The sequence below is a fragment of the Hyla sarda genome, chromosome 5, assembly GCF_029499605.1.
Source record: "Hyla sarda isolate aHylSar1 chromosome 5, aHylSar1.hap1, whole genome shotgun sequence".
NCBI classification, from domain to species: Eukaryota; Metazoa; Chordata; class Amphibia; order Anura; family Hylidae; genus Hyla; species Hyla sarda.
The window spans coordinates 425,984-453,105 of record NC_079193.1 but is presented as its reverse complement, the minus strand read 5'-3'; the positions used below and the strand labels follow the sequence as shown (position 1 = coordinate 453,105).

Below are 27,122 nucleotides of genomic sequence, written 5' to 3'. Positions count from 1 at the left end.
ACTTCCTGGCGAATACATTTATATCACTGATCCAGGTGAAAGGATCGTAGGACGGCATCGGGACATAGGTCACCTCAGTACAAATGGTGGTAATTATCAGCTCAGCATGTCCCATTCAAACTTGTCAAGAGTGTCATGGGTTAATACCCTGAACCCAGCAGAGGGTTCTCAAGGGAGAGCTGTTAGATTCATGTGCCAACCAAGAAGGAGTGCCAACCGCTGCCAATGGGGTGCCCTTCATGCTAAATAAAAAAGCTGACTATAGTTCCAATGTTAAGACTTTCTTGCTTAGGTGTCTGCGCCTGTTGCTTTAGTTCCAGTTTACAAGTCCATAAATTCTGCAGCATTCATGATATATGTCTGGCGCATTGCCAAGAAGAAACCACTATGCTTTAGTACCAGGTATAATAAAAAGAACTTCCTAATTCTTCGTATACCTTCCTAATTCTGTGCCTAACCTCTTCAGTGCCTTAAAAATGCGCTAAAATGTTCTTAGTCAGAATTATCTAGTGATGAGAGAAATGTAACCAAGATAGGATTCAGTCAATAACGTAACAATGTTTTCAGCCATGTTGTCTAGTGGTAAGAAAATGTGTAACCCAGTCAGTCAGAAATGTGTAATGTCTAGTGATATGGTGTATAATTGTCTATATTATAAAATTGTCTCGGGTTAGGACTGTTGTTTGCTGTGCCCCAGTCCATACATGCAAACACACACACACATATATATATATAGTTGCAAAAAAAGTAGGTGAACCGTTTGGAATTGTGGTGTCCCGGCACCGTATTTCATACTGTGCCTTGGTTATTAGTCCCCAAAGTCAGAGTCCCTAGAACTGTCGGGGTTCGCTTCCCTAATTAACCCCTAGTCACCCCTTAGTAACTTGATATTTATAAATATTATCTATGTAAATATGTATACGGTGTTACTCACTTGTTTTAGCGTCGCAGGACCTGCGGGTCATGTGACACGGTTCAGAACTCTATGGTATGTTGAAGGACCTTAGGTGGTTCTTGAGTCACGTGTTTCCCATAATGCCGTGTAACGGTGAGTTGTTTCGGACCAATCCAAAACGGCCCGCCCCTGCCCATATAAGGGAGTTGCGGCCATTGATCGCTCTCTTGGGTTGCTGTCACAGATTGAGGTATGACCTCCTCAACTTTCAAGTACGTTTACTAGGCCAAAGCCTTGCGGCCTCGGCCTAAATCACCGCAGTTATATATCTATAATTCCCTGCTACTCTCCGCAAGATCACTGGACCTAATTAACCCCTAAATCCAGCGGATCTGTGCAATGGAATCTTCCAAAAGCTAAATTGAGTTTACCTGATCTCAACCAACTGTCAATCGCTGCTCATATACAAATAGACTTTGTTCATGGACTGTTATTGCTATTGTCTGCTTCAGAAAATCTCCAGTAAAAGTTCCTGCAAGTTTCAGTTGACAGCGGTTGTGGACAAATAATTTATTAGGCATTCACCTATCGTTCTTGGGAAGGGTGGCGATAGGCCCAGCACCATTACAGTATTTAACCCTCACCCTGGCGTCACGAGTGACAAGGGTTAACAGCACCCTTTATAATTCAAGAAAAACACCCCAACTACCCTATACCCCCACCAAGGTACCACAAAGCCTTTTTGGCATCTGACGAACAGGATTCAGGTGTGTGCCTGCTGCTGTTGCCACTAGTGAAACTGTATTCCCCCCAATATAATGGACTTTATTCATGTGTCGCAAACCACAGTTCTGTGTACAAGAGCGGTGCATGTGGTGTGCAGTACAAGGGGGCCACGCGAACAGTAAGGGTGGAGGCGAAGATTTATTTGCTGCAAGAATGTGTAAACTGCGAAATGAATACATGCTACGATCCTCTGGTCTGGTCAGCACAGGAAGAGTTAACCTGCCGCCGGAGAAGCGCGCAAAAAAGTCCCGCACTGCACCATGTCCCGCCCCTGGGCGTGGCTATAAAGTTGCTGTGTCACAGCCGAAAGGGAACTTGGAGACAGAGGAGTTGTTTCTGGGAGGACAGGAAGTCGGGGCTGCACCGATGACGTCCTTCCTGCCGGCCGCCATTTTGGGGAAGCCCAGTATAAAGGACACCCTGCACAGCGACCTCTTCAGTCTGCACAAGGAGCCGGAGAGTACAGACATGGAGGAGAGCAGCGTTCCACGTGGTGAGAACATCAAAATGGCGGTGGAGCAACGGAAAGGTGTGGCGGTCGCAGCCCAACTATTCCAGGATATTGCCGACCATCTGCAGCGGTTGTCATTAGACAAAGTGGGGGCCTGCAATCTTCCCCCACTGCCCAATGACGACGATGACTGGCCGGATACACCTCCAGGAGACTGCGCTGGAACACGTGGAGTAGAATCGCCGGTAAGATTGTCCCCTCACCACGGGACTTGGGGCTCATGGGCCGAGATCCCATCGGAGGAGTCTGCAGTGAGTACCCCGCCGGAGTCGGCCTTTTCTTCCTCCTCCAGCCCTGAGCCTGAAATACCCCTGTCCAGCTTGCCGAGTGCACGACCGCGCTCACCAGATTTGCCCCAGTGGATTTTTGGGGACGAGCTGGGACTCATCGAGTATATGCATGCGGTTCTACAACCCATACCTGGGAAGCCACTCCCATCAATTCCAACCGCACAAAGAGAAACGGACCGGCAGGAAGCCGAGCTGGCTGAGTTGATGGACAAATTAAAGGCCCGACACAGAGAACTATACGCCCCTAAGCATGTGCATTTGCCTCCTGAGGATATAATTCGTTATCAGGAGAATACTAAAGAAATGGAAGCACTCTACATCCGCAAGTGGGATCATCCCCAAGAAGGGGAGGAAACTTTAGAACGACGAAGAGCAATTGTGTCCAAGTTCGACAAGTCAGAGGTTATGGGACACTCCTAGATTGCTATACAGGGCAAACCATCCTCGTAAACCGGCGAGCAGTACAGAGGCCATATCTACATAAAAAGTTCTACTCTCTGGAGGTGGGTGAGATGGTGGGTAAAAGCAAGGGTAGTTTATTCTCCCAGCATGCAACGCGTTTCACTGCAACAGCAGCTTCATCAGGCATGACAAGAATCACATGAATGGCGAATTTATCCAGAAGGTGAGAGGACACATCAGAGTACAGGGGGGAGGGGAGGGGAGGGGAGGGGAAAAACGAGGTGGGATAGGTAAGTGGATAGGACTTAGACGTTCTCCTCACCAACGGGCAAATTCTAACCTTACAAATATATATACCGTATAAAACATTTTTTACATATAAAAATATATGACCCAATTATTAACTTAGATAAAATGATAATAATGATGATAGTAATAATTAAATGGGAAGATAGAGATCGGTCTCATTCAGACCATGTGGTACCAAAGTAGACAGAGTAACAATCCAATAAGATTCACGGTTAATTAAATATGGAAAACGGTTCGGTTTTGTAGATGGAACAGATTCACGTCTGATTAACCGTAAAGATGTTGGGTCATTTTTGTGAACAAGGGTGAAATGACGTGACACACTATGCAGTGGGAATTGATTCTTAAAGGGGGATTCCAGGCAAAAGCTTTTTTATATATATCAACCGGCTCCGGAAAGTTAAACAGATTTGTAAATTACTTATATTAAAAAATCTTAATCCTTCCAATAGTTATTAGCTCCTGAAGTTTTCTATCTAACTGCTCAATGATGATGTCACGTCCCGGGAGCTGTGCATGATGGGAGAATATCCCCATAGGAACTGCACAGCTCCCGGGACGTGAGTCATCAGAGAGCAGTTAGACAGAAAACAACAACTCAACTTCGGAAGCTAATAACTATTGGAAGGATTAAGATTTTTTAATAGAAGTACCGTATTTCTCGCCGTATAAGACGCACTTTTTCTTCCCCAAAACTGGGGGGAAAAAGTCGGTGCGTCTTATACGGCGAATACACCCCTATCGCGGCGGTCCCTGCGGCCATCAACGGCCAGGACCCGCGGCTAATACAGGACATCACCGATTGCGGTGGTGCCCTGTATTAACCCTTCAGACGCGGCGATCAAACCCTGACCGCCGCGTCTGAAGAGAAAGTGACACTAACCCGGCTGTTCAGTTGGGCTGTGCGGGACCGCCGCAATTTCACCGGGTTAGTGCTTACAGGACACCGGGGGGGACCTTACCAGCCTCCTCGGTGTCTTCTCCGTTCAGGGATCCCCTGTATGGCCGGCGCTCTCCTTCCTCGTCATCACGTCGTCGCGTATGTGCGTCGGCGTGCGTAACGACGTGATGGCGGCGACGGAGAACGAGGATACCCGGCCGGCAGCAGAGACGTTCCGGAGCGACGGGGACAGCGATGGAGCGACATCCAGGGCAGCGGTGACGGGTCCGGAGCGGCGGGGACACGTGAGTATTACCTCCTATGCAGTGGTCTTCAATCTGCGGACCTCCAGATGTTGCAAAACTACGACTTCCAGCATGCCCGGACAGCCAACGGCTGTCCGGGCATGCTGGGAGTTGTAGTTTTGCAACATCTGGAGGTCCGCAGATTGAAGACCACTATTGGGTTCAAAATCTTAATTTTTTTAGATTTTGCCCCTATAAATTGGGTGCGTCTTATACGCCGGTGCGTCCTATAGGACGAAAAATACGGGTAATTTACAAATCTGTTTAACTTTCCGGAGCCAGTTGATATATAAAAAAAAGTTTTGGTCTGGAATACCCCTTTAATGTTGGATCTCTGTTTGGACATACGGCAACGCACAGTTTGAATCGTGCGTCCAACATATTGTAAATTGGGTGTTGCAGTTTAAACATTGCTGAATTTTAAAAGATTTTTTGGTATAAAAAGAGGAAAATTTATCCACAAATGGATCCATCATGCTGCAACACAAGCAACGGATTTTATTGCACGGTGAGCAACCCCAGGTAGAGGAAATAGCGGAATTATTAATAGATGGAGTACTTTTTAATCTGTTGGGGGCTAGTAGATTTTGAAGATTTTTGGATCTTCTATAAGTAATGCCCGGCTGTGAAGGGACTATATCCTTGAGGATCGGATCATTCCGAATAATGTGCCAATTTTTTTTCAAAATACTACCGTATTTTTCGCCGTATAAGACGCACTTTTTCTTCCCCAAAACTGGGGGGAAAAAGTCGGTGCGTCTTATACGGCGAATACACCCCTATCGCGGCGGTCCCTGCGCCATCAACGGCCGGGACCCGCGGCTAATACAGGACATCACCGATCGCGGTGATGCCCTGTATTAACCCTTCAGACGCGGCGATCAAAGCTGACCGCCGCGTCTGAAGGGAAAGTGACACTAACCCAGCTGTTCAGTCGGGCTGTTCGGGACCGCCGCGATTTCACCGCGGCGGTCCCGAACAGCCCGACTGAATAGCCGGGTTAGTGCTTACAGGACACCGGGAGGGACCTTACCTGCCTCCTTGGTGTCTGCTCCGTGCCGGGATCCCCTGTATGGCCGGCGCTCTCCTTCCTCGTCATCACGTCGTTGCGTACGTACGTCGGCGTGCGTAAAGACGTGATGGCGGCGACGGAGAGCGAGGATACCCGGCCGGCAGCAGAGACGTTCCGGAACGACGGGGACACGGTGACAGCGATGGAGCGACATCCAGGGCAGCGGTGACGGGTCCGGAGCGGCGGGGACACGTGAGTATTACCTCCTCCTGCAGTGGTCTTCAATCTGCGGACCTCCAGATGTTGTAAAACTACAACTCCCAGCATGCCCGGACAGCCAACGGCTGTCCGGGCATGCTGGGAGTTGAAGTTTTGCAACATCTGGAGGACCGCAGGTTGAAGACCACTATTGGGTTCAAAATCTAAATTTTTTAAGATTTTGCCCCTAAAAATTGGGTGCGTCTTATACGCCGGTGCGTCCTATAGGACGAAAAATACGGTATATATTATTTGAATTTATTTTCTTTTTTTATCTTCTGTTTAGTAGTGGTAGTCAGATTTATCTGTGTTTTATTTTTTACTTTGTGGTATGCCTGTGTTAATAATGAAAATGGATAACCTTTTGATAGAAAACATTGTTTTAGTGTTTGTGCGTAATTGGTGGTACAATTCTTACGGATTCTGAGGTATTGTCCATAGGGAACTCCTTTTAACCAACTGGGATAATGAGCATTGGTATAATCCAAAAAACTATTAACATCAATGGATTTAAAGTGAGTTCTGGTATGTATCTGTCCCATATCATTAATGATTTCTAAATCCAAAAAATTAATATTTGTGAAGGAAAAATTTATAGTAAACTGTAGACCCCAAGTGTTTAAATTAAGATAATTGACAAAATCATGAGCTTGTTTTTCTGTACCTGTCCAAAGAAAAAATAAATCATCAATATAACGCCGGAAAAATAATATGTATGCTGAAAAGATCCGAGACTGTGCTATGTGGAAAGATCCGAGAATGCGTGGAGAATGGGCTGCTGCGGGCACAAGACCAACAGCCCCAACACAGCTTCCCTTCAAATACTTTCCGTCTACAGATTGGGAATCGGATCCCTTTAACCTGAGGCCGAAATGGTCTGTTCCTGATGCCTCCACCAACGTACTCAAGGAGGAGAAGCCTCTACAGAATCAGTCATCGGTTTCGTGCAGCACAGTGCCAAGGCCTGCTCAGGACCAAGAAAGTAAGCCAAAATTGCGGGCACCAAAGACCGTACCTAGGCCCTCTCGGAGCAATGAGAGTTTGCCTCCTGCATGGGTACCAACAAAAGTGCTCTGGCCCACTTCTGGCATGGAGATGGGGCTAAAACCTTATGCACCAACCTTGATCCCGACCAGTAAGCCCCCGGTCACTTTGAATCCCACTGTTACCCATTCTACTCTCACCAATGTGGTGTGGGAGAGTTACATTAACTCCCAGCCAGCCCCTGACGTTGGAAGGGCTAGGGGGTCTACAAGAGGCACAAGAAGAGTACGGAAGAATAAAGTAATGACTGTTGCTTTTCTTTGCTAACCACTTTTGTTTTCCAGTAACAAAGTTCAAGACATATGTGCCTAGCAGGACCGTTCCCGTTCCAAGTTCCGTAACGTAACCATTAAGCTTTGTGCCTGACCATCAGGTCAAGAGACTCCTTGCCAGTAGGAGATTCGTAAGTTTTGTGCCCGGCTGATTTGTGGCAGCCGTGAAATATAGACTCCTAGGGTAGGTGGACTGCAGATCCTTACACGTCTGTTCTATGTACATATCCCTATATTTATGAGACTTTCTTGCTAAAAATTGCACTTATCAGGTGTATGCGCCTGAACCTTGTTGGAGTGTTAATAAATATGTAAGTCTGTGTAATAAAAATGTATATGGTTCTTGTACACAGAAAAAAATAGCCTTGTGTCTGTGTACATAAAAGTGTTGTACACGAAAAAATGTCCGCTAGATGCACGTGCACACTAAAAACAAAAAAACGTAAATAATTACTGTACACATGTACATACAAATGTATAAAAAATACTAAAAAGGTGTTTTACTAGTTGCAAAATAAGTGACTCTCTCGGCTCCTCCGAGAGTAGCATTACAGTTGCCAATCGCTAGAACCTGTCATAAAAAAAAAAAAAACTACCCTTAAGGTACCAAGACTAATTTTTAAGCAGTACTTGCACACGTAGTACCTTAAATTGCTCACTTAAATGTACTACCTCAGTCTTCTTCAGTACATTTCTTCATCACACTCAAGAAACACTTTAGGAATTGTAGCCTATTGATATCCAATTCCTGCCACTGTTAGGTACACTCATCTTCTCTCTTCTCTGTATTACGTGTGTGAGATGCTCTACCTGGCCAGTAGGTGCTCTTGTGAGCTTAAAATTAAACACATATTTCTAAAGGTAACCTTGGTAAGGTTATACTGTTGTGTTCTAGGGGTAAGTAGCATGTAGCCGATAGACCCTAGTAGCTAACCTTATTGGTAGATACCCTTTTGTGCACTAACAGGTGACTCATCGTGGCAAAACAAAAGTAAATGTGGTGAGATTTCAAAAATATTTAGTCAACTTGAAACTAAAGATATAAAGAGCTGTATTAATGTCTAGTTAGCCTCATAAATGTATAGAGAGCTATAAAAAAAACTAATGTCTGGATAGCTTCATTATGTCTAGATAGCTTCATAATGTCTAGATAGCTTCATAATTGTCTAGTAAGGATACTAGTCAGACTAAAAGAAAATTTTGTCAGAATGTATATAGAATGTTTAATAATTCTGTCCTTGTCCTAGTCCCTCTACCTTAGGGGACAGGCGTCGGGGTCGACTTGTTTTAAGTAAGGGGGTTTGTGGTGTCCCGGCACCGTATTTCATACTGTGCCTTGGTTATTAGTCCCCAAAGTCAGAGTCCCTAGGACTGTCGGGGTTCGCTTCCCTAATTAACCCCTAGTCACCCCTTAGTAACTTGATATTTATAAATATTATCTATGTAAATATGTATACGGTGTTACTCACTTGTTTTAGCGTCGCAGGACCTGCAGGTCATGTGACACGGTTTAGAACTCTATGGTATGTTGAAGGATGTTAGGTGGTTCTTGAGTCACGTGTTTCCCATAATGCTTTGTAACGGTGAGTGACAGTTGTTTCGGACCAATCCAAAACGGTCCGCCCCTGCCCATATAAGGGAGCTGCGGCCATTGATCACTCTTTTGGGTTGCTGTCACTGAATGAGGTAGGACCTTCCCAACTTTCAAGTACGTTTACAAGGCCAAAGCCTTGCAGCCTCGGCCTACATCACCGCAGTTATATATCTATAATTCCCTGCTACTCCCCGCAAGATCACTGGACCTAAACGCACCCCTAAATCCAGCGGATCTATGCAACGGAATCTTCCAAAAGCTAAATTGGGTTTACCTGATCTCAATCAACTGTCAATCGCTGCTCATATACAAATTGTCACGATTCGGCTTACAGGTAGTGGATCCTCTGTGTCAGCGAGGGATTGGCGTGGACCGTGCTGGTGGACCGGTTCTAAGAGGCTACTGGTGTTCACCAGAGCCCGCCGCAAAGCGGGATGGTCTTGCTGCGGCAGTAGCAACCAGGTCGTATCCACTAGCAACGGCTCAACCTCGCTGACTGCTGAGAAGGCGTGGGACAGAAGGACTAGGCAGAGGCAAGGTCAGACGTAGCAGAAGGTCGGGGCAGGCGGCAAGGTTCGTAGTCAAGATGGATAGCAGGAGTTCAGGTAACACAGGCTTTGGACAACACTAAACGCTTTCACTGGCACAAGGCAACAAGATCCGGCAAGGGAGTGCAGGGGCAGTGAGCAGATATAGCCAGGGAGCAGGTGGAAGCCAATTAAGCTAATTGGGCCAGGCACCAATCATTGGTGCACTGGCCCTTTAAGTCTCAGAGAGCCGGCGCGCGCGCGCCCTAGAGAGCGGAGCCGCGCGCGCCAGCACATGACAGCAGGGGACCGGGACGGGTAAGTGACTTGGGATGCGATTCGCGAGCGGGTGCGTCCCGCTGTGCGAATCGCATCCCCGACGGCCATGTCAGTGCAGCGCTCCCGGTCAGCGGGACCGACCGGGGCGCTGCAGGGAGAGAGACGCCGTGAGCGCTCCGGGGAGGAGCAGGGACCCGGAGCGCTCGGCGTAACAGTACCCCCCCCCTTAGGTCTCCCCCTTTTTTTGTCCGACAACTGCTTTACCTGGGACGAGGACACCGGGAGTGAATGGAGGGTTTCCTCAAAGGCAGGCAGTACAGCAGGAGTGGGAATGGGGAGGGAGGGCAGAGGGCGAAGCCTGGCACGGGGCAGTGTGTCACCAGGACGGGGGCCATGAGGAGGCACTGAGGCTTGCCTGACGGGACTGGGAGGGGGGGAGAGGCACTTCCTATGGCAAGCAGAGTCCCAGTTCTTGATCTCCCCGGTGGTCCAGTCAAGGGTGGGAGAATGAAGCCGGAGCCATGGCAGACCGAGGAGGACCTCAGAGGTACAGTTGGGAAGGACCAAGAACTCAATCACTTCGTGATGGGGTCCAATACACATCAAGAGGGGTTCTGTGCGGTAACGCACGGTGCAATCCAATCTAACTCCGTTGACCGCGGAAATGTAGAGCGGCTTGACGAGACGGGTCACCGGGATGCAGAATTTATTCACCAAAGACTCCAAAATGAAATTCCCAGAGGCACCAGAGTCCAAGCAGGCCACGGCTGAGAGGGAGGAGTTGGCTGAATGAGAAATCCGCACGGGCACCGTGAGACGTGGAGAAGCAGACTTCGTACCAAGAGACGCCACACCCACGTGAGCTGGGTGCGTGCGTGCGTTTCCTAGACGTGGAGGACGAATAGGGCAATCCACCAAGAAATGCTCGGTACTGGCACAGTACAGACAAAGATTTTCTTCCCTACGGCGATTCCTCTCTTCCTGGGTCAGGCTAGACTGATTCACTTGCATGGCCTCCTCGGCGGGAGGCCCAGGCGTAGACTGCAAAGGATACTGTGGGAGAGGTGCCCAGAGATCTAAGTCTTTTTCCTGGCGGAGCTCCTGATGTCTCTCAGAAAAACGCATGTCAATGCGGGTGGCCAAATGGATAAGTTCTTGCAGGTTGGCAGGAATCTCTCGTGCGGCCAGCACATCCTTCATGCTACTGGATAGGCCTTTTTTAAAGGTCGCGCAGAGAGCCTCGTTATTCCATGATAATTCGGAAGCAAGAGTACGAAATTGGATGGCGTACTCGCCCACTGAAGAATTACCCTGGACCAGGTTCAGCAGGGCAGTCTCGGCAGAAGAAGCTCGGGCTGGTTCCTCGAAGACACTACGGACTTCAGTGAAGAAGGACTGGACTGTGGCTGTGGCAGGATCATTGCGGTCCCAGAGCGGTGTGGCCCAAGACAAGGCCTTTCCTGAAAGAAGGCTCACTACGAACGCCACCTTAGACCGTTCTGTAGGAAACAAGTCCGACAACATCTCCATATGCAGGGAACATTGAGACAGAAATCCACGGCAGAGTCTAGAGTCCCCATCAAATTTGTCTGGCAGGGACAAGCGGAGGCTAGGAGCGGCCACTCGCTGCGGAGGAGGTGCAGGAGCTGGCGGAGGAGATGGTTGCTGCTGTAGCAGAGGCAGAAGTTGCTGTAACGTGGCGGTCAACTGCGACAGCTGCTGTCCTTGTTGGGCAATCTGCTGCGATTGCTGAGCGACCACCGTGGTAAGGTCAGCGAGACTTGGCAGCGGCACCTCAGCGGGATCCATGGCCGGATCTACTGTCACGATTCGGCTTACAGGTAGTGGATCCTCTGTGTCAGCGAGGGATTGGCGTGGACCGTGCTGGTGGACCGGTTCTAAGAGGCTACTGGTGTTCACCAGAGCCCGCCGCAAAGCGGGATGGTCTTGCTGTGGCAGTAGCAACCAGGTCGTATCCACTAGCAACGGCTCAACCTCTCTGACTGCTGAGAAGGCGTGGGACAGAAGGACTAGGCAGAGGCAAGGTCAGACGTAGCAGAAGGTCGGGGCAGGCGGCAAGGTTCGTAGTCAAGATGGATAGCAGGAGTTCAGGTAACACAGGCTTTGGACAACACTAAACGCTTTCACTGGCACAAGGCAACAAGATCCGGCAAGGGAGTGCAGGGGCAGTGAGCAGATATAGCCAGGGAGCAGGTGGAAGCCAATTAAGCTAATTGGGCCAGGCACCAATCATTGGTGCACTGGCCCTTTAAGTCTCAGAGAGCCGGCGCGCGCGCGCCCTAGAGAGCGGAGCCGCGCGTGCCAGCACATGACAGCAGGGGACCGGGACGGGTAAGTGACTTGGGATGCGATTCGCGAGCGGGTGCGTCCCGCTGTGCGAATCGCATCCCCGACGGCCATGTCAGTGCAGCGCTCCCGGTCAGCGGGACCGACCGGGGCGTGGCAGGGAGAGAGACGCCGTGAGCGCTCCGGGGAGGAGCAGGGACCCGGAGCGCTCGGCGTAACACAAATAGACTTTGTTCATGGACTGTTATTGCTATTGTCTGCTTCAGAAAATCTTCAGTAAAAGTTCCTGCAAGTTTCAGTTGACAGTGATTGTGGACAATCCATTTATTATGCATTCACCTATCGTTCTTGGGAAGGGTGGCGATAGGCCCAGCACCATTACAGTATTTAACCCTCACCCTGGCGTCACGAGTGACAAGGGTTAACAGCGCCCTTTATAATTCAAGAAAAGCAACACCCCAACTACCCTTTACCCCCACCAAGGTACCACAGAATTATATGGATTTCTGCACAAATTTGTCGTAAAATGTGATCTGATCTTCATCTAAGTCACAACAATAGACAATCACAGTCGGCTTAAACTAATAACACACAAAGAATTAAATGTTACCAAGTTTTTATTGAACACACCATGTAAACATTAACAGTGCAGGTGGAAAAAGTATGTGAATCCTTTTATTTAATAACTGGTTGAAGCTCCTTTGGCAGCAATAACTTCAGCCAAATGTTTCCTGTAGTTGCAGATCAGACGTGCACCATGGTCAGGAGTTATTCTTGACTATTTCTGTTTACAGAACAGTTTAAGTTCAGCAATATTCTTGGGATGTCTGGTGTGAATCGCTTTCTTGAGGTTATACCACAGCATTTCAATTGGGTTGAGGTCAGGACTCCTTTCCTTCGATGATAGCAATCTGTCCAGGCCCTGGCGCAGCAAAGCAACCCCAAACCATGATGCCCCCACCCCCATACTTCACAGTTGGGATGAGATTTGGATGTTGGTGTGCTGTGCCTCTTTTTCTCCACACATAGTGTTGTGTTTCTTCCAAACAACTCAACTTTAGTTTAATCTGTTCACACAATATTTTGCCAGTATTGTTGTGGAACATCTAGGTCTCTTGTGCAAACTGTAAATGTGCAGCGATATTTATTTTGGACAGCAGTGGCTTCCTCTGTGGTATCCTTCCATGAAATCCATTCTTGTTTAGTGTTTTACGTTATCGTAGATTTGCTAACAGGGATGTTATCATATGCCAGAGACTTTGTGAGTCTTTAGTAGTGTTGGGTATGAATATTCACATTTCGAATTTTTATCGCAAATAGGCGAATATCGCAAATATATTCACTATATATTCGAAATTGCGAATATTTGTTTTTTCGCATATGCGCATATGTGAATATCCGCATATGTGAATATTCGCATATTCCTTCTTTTCACTTGTGGGCCAATTAGAATGATGCAAATACACTTGTCAGAGGTTATCAACAACATCCCTAGCAACCAATAGTAAAGTTGCCCCCCCCCTCACTGTTTTCTTCCTTGAATACCCGAATATGCAAATATTCACATATGCTAATATAACGAATACACGAAATTCGTGAATATAGGATGAATATTCGTCTATATATTCACGAAATGTCGCAAATTCGGATATGGCCAATGCCGCTCATCACTAGTCTTTAGCAGACACTCTAGGATTCTTCTTCACCTCATTGAGTAATCTGCAGTCATCTTTGCAGGACGACCACCCCTAGGGAGAGAAGCAGCAGTGCTGAACTTTCTCCATTTATAGACAATTTGTCTTACCGCGGACTGATGAACAGCAAGGCTTTTGGAGATACTTCTATAACCCTTTCCAGCTTTATCCAAGTCAACAATTCTTAATCGTAGGTCTTCTGAGAACTCTTTTGTGCGAGGCATCACTCACATCAGGCAATGCTTCTTGTGAAAAGCAAACCCAGAACTGGTGGGTGTTTTTTATAGGGCAGGGCAGCTGTAACCAACACCCCCAATCTCATCTCATTGATTGGACTCCAGTTGGATGACACCTCACTCCAATTAGCTCTTGAATATGTCATTAGTCTAGGGGTTCACATACTTTTTACACCTGCACTGTGAATGTTTACATGGTGTGGTCAATAAAAACATGGTAACATTTAATTATTTGTGTGTTATTAGTTTAAGCCGAGTGTGATTGTCTATTGTTGTGACTTAGATGAAGATCAGATCACATTTTATGACCAATTTGTGCAGAAATCCATATCATTCCAAAGGGTTCACATACTTTTTCTTGCAACTGTATATATATATATATATATATATATACACACTGTGTACCATCCCACCACGATTGGGACGGACCCTACACAATGATTAGGCCTCAATAATCTGGGCATGTAAGGTCTAGCACATCCCTCACCTAGTGCAATGGGTGGAGTGCCCAAACCAAGATGGACGCAGCCACTTCCTCCACATGTGTAATAATTGGTCAGCAAATCGTAATACACAACTATTCTATGAAATAAGTATACAGGTGCACGATGCTGCGGCTGAACTACAAATACAAACAAGAGGATAACAGCAGCACACTTCAAGTGCCAAGCTATATGTGAACTGTGACATGTTTTACTTTCCAATACTGCTATAGTGAAAAATAGAGGTGCTTAGTTTAGCATTTGGCCAAATAGTGTGTACCATCCCACCACGATAAAGACCTCATTATGTTACACATGTGGAGGGAGTGGCTGCCTCCATCTTGGTTTGGGCACTCCACCCATTGCTCTAGGTGAGGGATGTGCTTGACCTTACATGCCCAGAAATTGAAGCTCAGTGGAGCTTAGGAGAGGCCTAATCATAGTGTAGGGTCCATTCCAGATTAGGCCACCCTATCGAGGTGGGATGGTACACAATAGTTGTGTATTAGGATGTGCTGACCAATTATTGCATATATACTTTTTATGTAACTGTGTGGAAAGCCTTGTGGGGTGTAGGTTAGTTGGGGTGTTGCTGTTCTAGATACTGAAAGGGCGCTGTTAACCCTTGTCACTCGTGACGCCAGGGTGAGGGTTAAAACTCTGTAGTGATGCTGGGCCTATCGCCACCCTTCCCAAGAGCGATAGGTGAGTGTGAAATAAATAGATTGTCAGCAGCAGTGCTGAACTTAAAACTTGCGGAATCTTTACTGAACATTTTCTGTATTTGCAATAACAGTAACAGTCCAGATAACAGAGTCTATATAGACAGCACAGCAGTGACTGACAGATGCTTAGGACCGGAAAGTTCTCTTTAGCTTTAGCGGATTGCATTTGCATAGATCCGCCGGATATCTTGCAGAGATAACGGGGAATTATAAGAACTATCCGTCTCTAGCGCAGGCTTAGGCCGCAAGGCTTAGGCCTAGTAATTTGTCTTGTAAGCTGCGGAGGTCCTACCTCATCCAGAGTCAGCAACCCAAGAGAGATCAAGATGGCGCAGGTCCCTTATATGGGCAGGGGCTGGCCAATTTGGAATGGTCCAATCAGCTGTCACTCACTGTTACATTGCATTGTGGGTGATCACATGTCATAAGAACCACCAAAGGTCCTTCATCAAACTATAGAGTTCTGAACTAAGTCACATGACCCGCAGGTCCTGCGACGCAAACAAGGTAGGAATCATTAATAGACATATTTACATATTTATTTACATAAATATTAACTAACTAAGGGGTGACGAGGGGCTAGCTAAGGTAGAAGACCCCCACTGTTCCTAGGGACTCTGTCTTTGGGGACCTCACCACAAGGTAACGTATGAAATACGGTACCGGGACACCACATGTTATGGCGCACCCACATTTATAATGTCTTAGTCAGGATGTATTATTTTCTCTCTGTTTGTTTTTCTCTATGTTGTCCTTGTTAATTGTCTTCTGGTGTGCATGAGGTGCACCAGAAATTTGGCACAGCAGAGGTGTCCGTCTCTTGTTGTGTCTCTTCGGTGTGGCCTCGAGTTATGTGCAATGTTCTTCAGTCACGGGAAGAAGATGTTATAAGCCAATGGGCCCCGTGGGATAGGACCAGTAGTAAAGGAAGCCTACTGCAATTACGGCCCAAATCTCAGAGTTACCTTCATTGTGAAAATGCACCAACCAAAGGAAGAGCTTCTAGAATTGTTACACGTGTGTCTGTCTCACGCTGGTTGGTCTTAAGTGTTTGTATGGCCATTATCTATGCACTTTCAGAGCCAATGAGAAAAGAATGCGATGTAGGAGTGTAGTATTAAATGCTAATCTCAGGTAAAGATCTAAATCTATGGCACTTAAACAAAAGCGAGTGGTCAACATCAAAGGCACCAACCACACAGTGTTATCTCTCAGGAAGGAACTCTCTGCACTTCATTCCAATCTGCACATCTTCAAATAACGTAGTTTTTGCCCCTGAGTAGATAGATAATGTTCCAGGGAATCTTTGAACTAAAGTTTATTTCCATATCTTCGACAATATTCACCCTCCAGGACTGGGTGCCGAGGGCGGCTGTTTTCAAGAGGGGGGGGGGGGGGGGGGGGGAGGTTGTGGTGTCCCAGTACCGTAGTGGGTCCTGTCAGGTAAACATTGCTTCAGGTAATATTCATTACGGTCTTTGCCTGTTGATTTGTATTGTTTTGCACTGTATCTTTAAAAATATCTGTTAGGAGGTATGATGCAGAGTACCCATATGACCCTGATTGCCCAATTGGAGGCCCTCTAGCTGGGCCATATATAGTGTAGGGGGGGAGTTATTCAGTAGTTGAGTGTTAAGTGGGGGAGAGAGAGTGTGTGGAGTGTAAGCTCGGTCTGAGCCGCAGTGTGGAGAGGAGTCAGCAGGAGTGTGAGGTGATTCAATGGAAGCCTAAAGAAAATCTTCAAGCAAGTGATCACGCCATTCTGCAAGTGTTCCTCGCCCAAGAGGAGTCAGAAATTCATAGCCGTGGGCACAGGAGCCGGTGAGTCGATGGGTCACACAGTGCTAGTTCGGAATAGATACAGTAGAAAGCCTCTGGCAGCTTGATCCCAAGGGCTAGTTCATACCCTGGTGGTGTAGAATTGGACACTATCAGAACCCTAGTCAGCATGGGAGGCCTCAGAATTAAGTATAAATTCCCAAGCCTGCAACAAGTAAAGCCAAGTGGGTGTTAAATACTACAAGTCACAGCAAGTCCACAGGGCTCCCAAGAGTCACTCTGCATCCCTTTACTCTAAGCTGCACTGTGCGGATTGTAACAACTACTCCTGCCCCAGTAAAGACAGTTATCTGTAACCTGGCATCAGTGTATTTATTATCCTGCGCCTGGCCCAGGAGAAGCTGTCGGATCCTCTGACCATGTAGGTTAACTGTGCCCTGGTGTCACAAACTCATACATCTAACCACCCCAAGCCATGTACCACATTCTGTCTAATTCCCCATGGCTGCCACACTAGGCAACAGGCTGATGTTTGCTTGTAGACAGGACTAGTGGAGGGGCAGTCTATTTGTTGGAGGGAAGTCGGACATTAAGTTGTAGATAGGGCAGTGTGAATTAAGAAAGGCCCACCAGTTTTGCAGAAAGGGTGAATATTTATTCACATAGTGTCAGGTAACAGGACGCGTTACAGCGGGATGCCTTCCTCTGCTGTTTAGTGCTGGGCCTTTCTTAATTCACATTGATCTCTTCTTGCCACGTGCACCACCACCAGCTACAGAAGTACCGACCACTATCTACCACATAGTTTAGGGCAGAGCTTGATAAATCCCAGGGACCAGGTCCCCATTGTGACTGAGATTTTCATACTGGCACAACACCTAGGTTTTTGCTAGCCCTTTCTATTAACCCATCACGTCTTACTGACAGGTACTGGCTCTATCCTCAGCTGACACCTCCCAGTAATGATGGACATGTCCTTCTATTAACTGTTTGATCGTGATATTTAAACAGTTATGGGGCCTACACCTGGTGGTCCAGTGTTCTGATCATGAGGTGCCAATCGGTTCTCAGGCCAGCCCGAGCTCCAATCTTGTAGGTCAATGTAATGCTTATGCATTACACTAATCTATATAAACAATCAAACTATTTAAAAGTGTTCTTTTAATCTCCAATTAAAAGAATATAAATCTCCAATAAAAAATCACTCCCTTTCCCAATTTTTCACTTGGAGGAACTTCTCACCTCCTTTTATTGGGGTTAAGTCCTCCCTGAACCTCATTACCCTGACACCAGCAGCCCCCCTCCCCCATGATCATTATAATGGATGTAGGTATTGAAGAGGTGTGGGGGTTCTGATCCATGGAATCCCCCTTTAAGCCCCGCCTCTGTCTGTAGAGTGAAAGGTTTATGTATTAATGATATGTTAATGAGTCAGCTGAAGGGGGCATCACCAACTCAAAAAAAAAAAAAAATCTGCAAGTATTTAACAGTTTCAGAAATTTTAAGAGTGAACTAAGAAACCCAAATAAAAGTATGAGGCAAACAGAAAACCTTATACAATGTAATCAGATCCGTCAGAAGCATCTTGTATTGTGTGACCACCTGACACCGGCTGCAGAGGGATTGAGGGGATAGTGAGACCCATAAGAAGGAGATGAGATCCCCCAACAACATCTTACTGGTGACTTTCATGTAGAATTGGGATAACGGAAGCTCCTGTCAGGTGTCTACAGGTGGAGACGGATCTCATGACACATCTGGTGACCACTCAGGGTGACACGTCCGCTTAAAGTGACCATTTATGTCATTAAACTGCCCCTATAGAAATTCCCATTAATGCCCCAAATCTGGAAGAAAATTCACCAAGGAGCGGAGTCCGGGGACACGACCACATGAAATCCAAGGACTGGTCTGAAAGTCCGAAGGACAAGAAGGATTCACGGAGCAAAAAGACTACAGCACAGAAATAGCTACCTCCAGGGACCTCCACCTATCATAGAGGAGGACCCCCACCCGCAGAGAGCCCCGTATACATAGAGGAGGACCCCCACCTCCAGGGAGGTCCATCTATCATAGAGGAGGACCCCCACCCGCAGAGAGCCCTGTATACATAGAGGAGGACCCCCACCTACAGAGAGCCCCGTATACATAGAGGATGACCCCCACCTCCAGGGACCTCCACCTATCATAGAGGAAGGACCCCCACCTGCAGAGAACTCCATATACATAGAGGAGGAGCCCCACCTGCAGAGAGCACCATATACATAGAGGAGGACCCCCACCTGCAGAGAGCACCATATACATAGAGGAGGACCCCCACCCGCAGAGAGCCCCGTATACATAGAGGAGGACCCCCACCTGCAGAGAGCACCATATACATAGAGGAGGACCCCCACCTGCAGAGAGCACCATATACATAGAGGAGGATCCCTACCTGCAGAGAGCCCCATATACCATAGAGGAGGACCCCCACCTACAGAGAGCCCCATATACATAGAAGAGGACCCCCACCTGCAGAGAACTCCACCTATCATAGAGGAGGACCCCCACCTGCAGAGAGCACCATATACATAGAGGAGGACCCCCACCTGCAGAGAGCACCATATACATAGAGGAGGATCCCTACCTGCAGAGAGCCCCATATACCATAGAGGAGGACCCCCACCTGCAGAGAGGACCATATACATAGAGGAGGACCCCCACCTGCAGAGAGGACCATATACATAGAGGAGGACCCCCACCTGCAGAGAGCCCCATATACCATAGAGGAGGACCTCTACCTCCAGGGAACTCCATCTATCATAGAGGAGGACCCCCACCTGCAGAAAGCCCCATATACATAGAGGAGGACCCCCACCTGCAGAGAGCCCCATATACAGAAGAGTACCGCTACCTGCAGAGAGCCCCATATACATAGAGGAGGACCCCCACCTACAGAGAGCCCCATATACATAGAGGAGGACCCCCACCTGCAGAGAGCCCCATATACATAGAGGAGGACCCCTACCTGCGGAGAGGACCATATACCATAGAGGAGGACCCCTACCTGCAGAGAGCCCCATATACATAGAGGAGGACCCCTACCTGCAGAGAGCACCATATACATAGAGGAGGACCCCTACCTGCAGAGAGCCCCATATACATAGAGGAGGACCCCCACCTGCAGAGAGCACCATATACATAGAGGAGGACCCCTACCTGTGGAGAGGACCATATACCATAGAGGAGGACCCTTACCTGTGGAGAGGACCATATACCATAGAGGAGGACCCCTACCTGTGGAGAGGACCATATACCATAGAGGAGGACCCCTACCTGCAGAGAGCACCATATACATAGAGGAGGACCCCTACCTGCAGAGAGCCCCATATACATAGAGGAGGACCCCCACCTGCAGAGAGCACCATATACATAGAGGAGGACCCCTACCTGTGGAGAGGACCATATACCATAGAGATGGACTCCTACCTGTGGAGAGGACCCCTACCTGTGGAGAGGACCCCTACCTGTGGAGAGGACCATATACCATAGAGGAGGACCCCTACCTGCAGAGAGCACCATATACCATAGAGGAGGACCCCTATCTGCAGAGAGCACCATATACATAGAGGAGGACCCCTACCTGCAGAGAGCACCATATACCATAGAGGAGGACCCCTATCTGCAGAGAGCACCATATACATAGAGGAGGACCCCTACCTGCAGAGAGGACCATATACCATAGAGGAGGACCCCTACCTGTGGAGAGGACCATATACCATAGAGGAGGACCCCTACCTGCAGAGAGCACCATATACCTTAGAGGAGGACCCCTACCTGTGGAAAGCACCATAGGAGCTCATATTGTCTTCTCTATGTACAGAAAGGGGAAGGCTAAGCGCCTATTGTTTTCTCAATCTTCATGGGAGGAAGAGGCTAATCTCCTCTTGTCTTCTCTATCTACAGGGTAGAGGGGGCGATGAGCTCCTACTGTCTTCTCTATCTACAGGGAGGGAGCATTAAGCTCCTACTGTCTTCTTAATCTACATGGGGGGAGGCTGAGCTCCTATTGTCTTATCTATCTACAGGAAGGGGGCAGCCTCCTCCTTATCATCACAGGCACAGCAGAAAGCCTCAGCTTAATATTAGCCCAAGTGGTCAGTGTGAAACCTGCAAAATATTTTATTAGTATCATTTTATAATGACGGAAAATTGGAATAAATATCACCAAAAAATATCACATAAAAACTTATCGCAGCCTGATGTATTCCTTCCCTCTAAATCAGACGGAATACATAAAGAAGGCGACTCGGTCAGGACCCTGCTAGGTTCTATTAAAGAAGAGACAAGGGGGAGATCCCCGGCACAGCTTTATTATACTCAGCAGCGATTGTCACTGGAACAACATTTCTCTATGGAAAAAAAAAAGAAAAACAAAAAAACAAAACACAAAATATCTGCAGAAAGAACAGGAAATCAGCGATGACTCTCCTGGGTCTCATCTGCTCATCTCACAGATGGTGCTGGGTCACTCCTGGACTCGAGGGGTTAATAAACAACTAAACTTCATGCTGAGAGGAGAATCTGGAGACACAACACAAAAACAAACCCAAGAGCGGCCAATAAATAAGAAGAGTCCAACCACTCGGTGCGTGGACCCTGCGTGGACGGTGACACGGCAAACATGGGCTTTCCAGTCCGTGCACACGCAGAGGTCAAACTCCACGACCTGATGAAGATGCGTTGTGTGTGATGATGAGGATCTTGTGTCATCACTGTAGGCGGAGTCAGGCTGTATCACGCGGTATGGTGGTTGTCATGTGTCTGTAACGTTTTTGGCATTTATCGGGGAAGTGTCCTTAGTCCATGTTATTTTCAGGCCATCGGCCAAGAACAGTAGAATATTTCTTCATTTTTCCATAATTGACGTGAGCGGTGGATTTGGCAGCGCCGACTCGTGTCACATCTGCTATCGTCAACATTCAGTGTTTCAATGTAAACATTCAGATTTATTTCCGACGGAGCCGTTGAATAAAACATGTCCAGATAGTGAAGTATAGTAAGGAAGGCTGGAGAAACCAACCAAGAACACCAAAGATGTCTACAAGGAAGAGAGGCAAAGCTTTATGGTGATTCTTCTCCAATTCCTCATTTTGTCACCACCATTTTGTTTTTTCCATGGAATGACATTTTAGCTATAACTGATATAATTTTATCTATGATTAAGTGTTCCCATTAAGACTGGAAAGTTCTCATAGAACATCTTTGGCATCTTCTAGATCTTATATCTTCTTATTCATCTCCTCCTCGTCTTCTCAGAAACGATGTAAACTTAGCTTTGAGAAGAATCCTTTTTAGTTATGTGTACGGTCACCGTTTCACCCACAGTTCCGTAACTTAAGGTTCTTGTAGAAACCTCCGTCTTGAAGCTGGGTTGACCGTTGTCTACTGGACGTTGGACCTCAGTGCAGTAAGAGGGTTTGATGTTAAATGATGACTGACTGGTCAATGAAGTGCCGACAGTAGCTGCTGCCATGGTGGTTTCCTTCATATGGAAAGACACATCTGAGAATCCCATTGCATTCATCCTACTCATTCTTGAGCCCACGGTGAACATGCTTCCGATACCTTCTTTTAAGTGGCTGAAGAAACTCTGTCTATGTTTAGGTACCAACGGCCTCCCCACATTCAGCAGCACAGGTTTGCCGATGGTCGGCTCATTTATTTCTGCCTGTAGAACAGAGATCTCACATGGAGCATCCCCTGAGATGTTTGCAACATTTTCATCACATCCATAAGTCTCTCCTTGACCTGGAACATAATCTTCAAGATCCTCTAAAGTAAGGACTTTCCCATCGCGAGTAAGGACTTTCTGATCTCTGTTTCCTAAGTCTTCAGTATCTTCATCTACTGGTTCTTCCACGATATAATCTTCTACTTCTAGAGATGCCATTTGGTCAGGTTCTGGTAATTCTACCTCATCTGGAAGTTGTGCTTTATTGTCCCTGGTATGTGACTCTACTGGTGGAGAGGACCTTTCATCCTCGAGGTCAGCCTCTGGGGACTCAGGTTTAGTGATGATCCCACACTCTTCCTCTACATCATCCATTTGCTCTAGATGGAGAACATCCTCAGCCTCTGACTCTTGTCCTAGGAAATCATATTCCATTGATGGGATGTCCACTTCCGATAAGCTACAAGATGTCAGTGTGGACTTTGACTCCTCCACCAGTTTATTGTTGGAGTTGTTTGTGTTGGGGTCATTACTGGGGAATGCTCTTGATCTTGAGCCGTACTGGGGGAACTTCCTTCCGGGTCGATCATCTTTTTCTGGCTTGGCTGGAGACATTACACTTTTCCTTTGTGGTTTTGGTGATTTCTTCACTTTGAATTCAATAATTTCTTCCACCTCAACCCAGCGAGACTTTTGTTCATCCGGCCGGGCAGAAGCTCCTCGCTCATCTTCTGGCTCCGTGACAAAGAGTGTGGGAACCACAGTCCTTCGTGTTTCTTGTTCAGACCTATAGGCAGATGGTTTGCCTCGTGATATAAAGTAGGGTTCTGCTGTGGACATCTCAGACCTCGAGGTTCTTGCTGGAGAATGTCCTGAACCTGGACGTGATGGAGATGGGGACATTCTTCTTCTCATCCTTGGACTCTTCACCACGGTTGTTATAGTCTCCTCTCTAGTGATGTAAAGTTGTGAATTAAAATCTAATGATGGTGCTCACCAGTACAACACCAGCGCCATGCGGAGTTAGTTTAGGTAATCCCGTAGATCATGCCTTATCACATGATAATATAGTACAAAAAAAAAAATAAGCACAGTGACGGGGACTTAGGTGGTGGTAGGTACTTATAGAAGATACCAGATTAGTGTTGAAGATTTCTCTAGTAGGGAGGGGGCAGATCTTCAATACATCCATTATCACTGATGAAGAGCTGTTTGGGGGGGGGGCAGAATTTCCAGAAGATCCCTGAATAATGATAAAGAGTGTGGGCCGGGTATAAGCTGGGTATATATGATATGTATGTACAGCTGGTATATACTGTATATAATATATATATACAGCTGGTATAAGTTATATATGTCCTGTATATAGTGATATGGACCATGCTGGTATAACCTGGGTATATACTGTATATAATATATATGTACAGCTGGTATAAGTTATATATCTCCTGTATATAGTGATATGGACCATGCTGGTATAACCTGTGTATATATACTGTATATAATATATATGTACAGCTGGTATAAGTTATATATATATCCTGTATATAGTGATATGGACCATGCTGGTATAACCTGGTATATACTGTATATAATATATATGTACAGCTGGTATAAGTTATATATCTCCTGTATATAGTGATATGGACCATGCTGGTATAACCTGGGTATATACTGTATATAATATATATGTACAGCTGGTATAAGTTATATATCTCCTGTATATAGTGATATGGACCATGCTGGTATAACCTGTGTATATACTGTATATAATATATATGTACAGCTGGTATAAGTTATATATCTCCTGTATATAGTGATATGGACCATGCTGGTATAACCTGTGTATATACTGTATATAATATATATGTACAGCTGGTATAAGTTATATATCTCCTGTATATAGTGATATGGACCATGCTGGTATAATCTGGTATATACTATATATAATATATATGTACAGCTGGTATAAGTTATATATACTGTCTATAGTGATATGGACCATGCTGTTATAATCTGGTATATACTGTATATAATATATATGTACAGCTGGTATAAGTTATATATCTCCTGTATATAGTGATATGGACCATGCTGGTATAACCTGGGTATATACTGTATATAATATATATGTACAGCTGGTATAAGTTAGATATATCCTGTATATAGTGATATGGACCATGCTGGTATAACCTGGGTATATACTGTATATAATATATATGTACAGCTGGTATAAGTTATATATCTCCTGTATATAGTGATATGGACCATGCTGGTATAACCTGGTATATACTGTATATAATATATATGTACAGCTGGTATAAGTTATATATCTCCTGTATATAGTGATATGGACCATGCTGGTATAACCTGTGTATATACTGTATATAATATATATGTACAGCTGGTATAAGGTATATATCTTCTGTATATAGTGATATGGACGATGCTGGTATAACCTGGGTATATACTGTATATAATATATATGTACAGCTGGTATAAGTTATATATCTCCTGTATATAGTGATATGGACCATGCTGGTATAACCTGGGTATATACTGTACATAATATATATGTACAGCTGGTATAAGTTATATATCTCCTGTATATAGTGATATGGACCATGCTGGTATAACCTGGTATATACTGTATATAATTATATATGTACAGCTGGTATAAGTTATATATCTCCTGTATATAGTGATATGGACCATGCTGGTATAACCTGGGTATATACTGTATATAATATATATGTACAGCTGGTATAAGTTAGATATATCCTGTATATAGTGATATGGATCATGCTAGTATAACCTGGTATATACAGTATATAATATATATGTACAGCTGGTATAAGTTATATATCTCCTGTATATAATGATATGGACCATGCTGGTATAACCTGGTATATACTGTATATAATATATATGTACAGCTGGTATAAGTTATATATCTCCTGTATATAGTGATATGGACCATGCTGGTATAACCTGGTATATACTGTATATAATATATTTGTACAGCTGATATAAGTTATATATCTCCTGTATATAGTGATATGGACCATGCTAGTATAACCTGGTATATACTGTATATAATATATATGTACAGCTGGTATAAGTTATATATCTCCTGTATATAGTGATATGGACCATGCTGGTATAACCTGGTATATACTGTATATAATATATATGTACAGCTGATATAAGTTATATCTCCTGTATATAGTGATATGGACCATGCTGGTATAACCTGGGTATATACTGTATATAATATATATGTACAGCTGGTATAAGTTATATATCTTCTGTATATAGTGATATGGACCATGCTGGTATAACCTGGGTATATACTGTATATAATATATATGTACAGCTGGTATAAGTTATATATCTCCTGTATATAGTGATATGGACCATGCTGGTATAACCTGGTATATACTGTATATAATATATATGTACAGCTGGTATAAGTTATATATCTCCTGTATATAGTGATATGGACCATGCTGGTATAACCTGGGTATATACTGTATATAATATATATGTACAGCTGGTATAAGTTAGATATATCCTGTATATAGTGATATGGACCATGCTGGTATAACCTGGGTATATACTGTATATAATATATATGTACAGCTGGTATAAGTTATATATCTTCTGTATATAGTGATATGGACCATGCTGGTATAACCTGGGTATATACTGTATATAATATATATGTACAGCTGGTATAAGTTATATATCTCCTGTATATAGTGATATGGACCATGCTGGTATAACCTGGTATATACTGTATATAATATATATGTACAGCTGGTATAAGTTATATATCTCCTGTATATAGTGATATGGACCATGCTGGTATAACCTGGTATATACTGTATATAATATATATGTAAAGCTGGTATAAGTTATATATCTCCTGTATGTAGTAATATGGACCATGCTGGTATAACCTGGGTATATACTGTATATAATATATATGTACAGCTGGTATAAGTTATATATCTCCTGTATATAGTGATATGGACCATGCTGGTATAACCTGGTATATACTGTATATAATATATATGTACAGCTGGTATAAGTTATATATATATCCTGTATATAGTGATATGGACCATGCTAGTATAACTTGCTATATACTGTATATAATATATATGTACAGCTGGTATAAGTTATATATGTCCTGTATATAGTGATATGGACCATGCTAGTATAACCTGGTATATACTGTATATAATATATATGTACAGCTGGTATAAGTTATATATCTCCTGTATATAGTGATATGGACCATGCTGGTATAACCTGGTATATACTGTATATAATATATATGTACAGCTGGTATAAGTTATATATCTCCTGTATATAGTGATATGGACCATGCTGGTATAACCTGGGTATATACTGTATATAATATATATGTACAGCTGGTATAAGTTATATATCTCCTGTACATAGTGATATGGACCATGCTGGTATAACCTGGTATATACTGTATATAATATATATGTATAGCTGGTATAAGTTATATATCTCCTGTATATAGTGATATGGACCATGCTGGTATAACCTGGTATATACTGTATATAATATATATGTACAGCTGGTATAAGTTATATATCTCCTGTATATAGTGATATGGACCATGCTGGTATAACCTGGTATATACTGTATATAATATATATGTACAGCTGGTATAAGTTATATATCTCCTGTATATAGTGATATGGACCATGCTGGTATAACCTGGTATATACTGTATATAATTATATATGTACAGCTGGTATAAGTTATATATCTCCTGTATATA

The 27,122-nt window shown here is 45.1% G+C and overlaps 2 protein-coding genes across 2 annotated transcripts in view; both read right to left on the bottom strand.

Moving 5' to 3' along the window:
* The window catches only part of OBSCN (obscurin, cytoskeletal calmodulin and titin-interacting RhoGEF), a 577,179-nt gene that overhangs the window by 201,964 nt on the left and 348,093 nt on the right, over positions 1-27,122 (bottom strand). The window contains 1 exon segment of the mRNA XM_056518694.1: positions 21,941-23,252. Within this exon segment, the coding sequence (XP_056374669.1) occupies positions 21,941-23,252 (1,312 nt within the window).
* LOC130272805 (uncharacterized) lies at positions 20,932-23,777 on the bottom strand. Its single transcript, XM_056518699.1, has one exon. The coding sequence runs from the start codon at positions 23,213-23,215 to the stop codon at positions 21,899-21,901; it is 1,317 nt and encodes a 438-aa protein (XP_056374674.1). The 5' UTR covers positions 23,216-23,777; the 3' UTR covers positions 20,932-21,898.

Excerpts from the sequence above, each read along its gene's own strand:
- LOC130272805 (XM_056518699.1), bottom strand. The coding sequence starts at position 23,215 with ATGAGAAGAAGAATGTCCCCATCTCCATCACGTCCAGGTTCAGGACAT.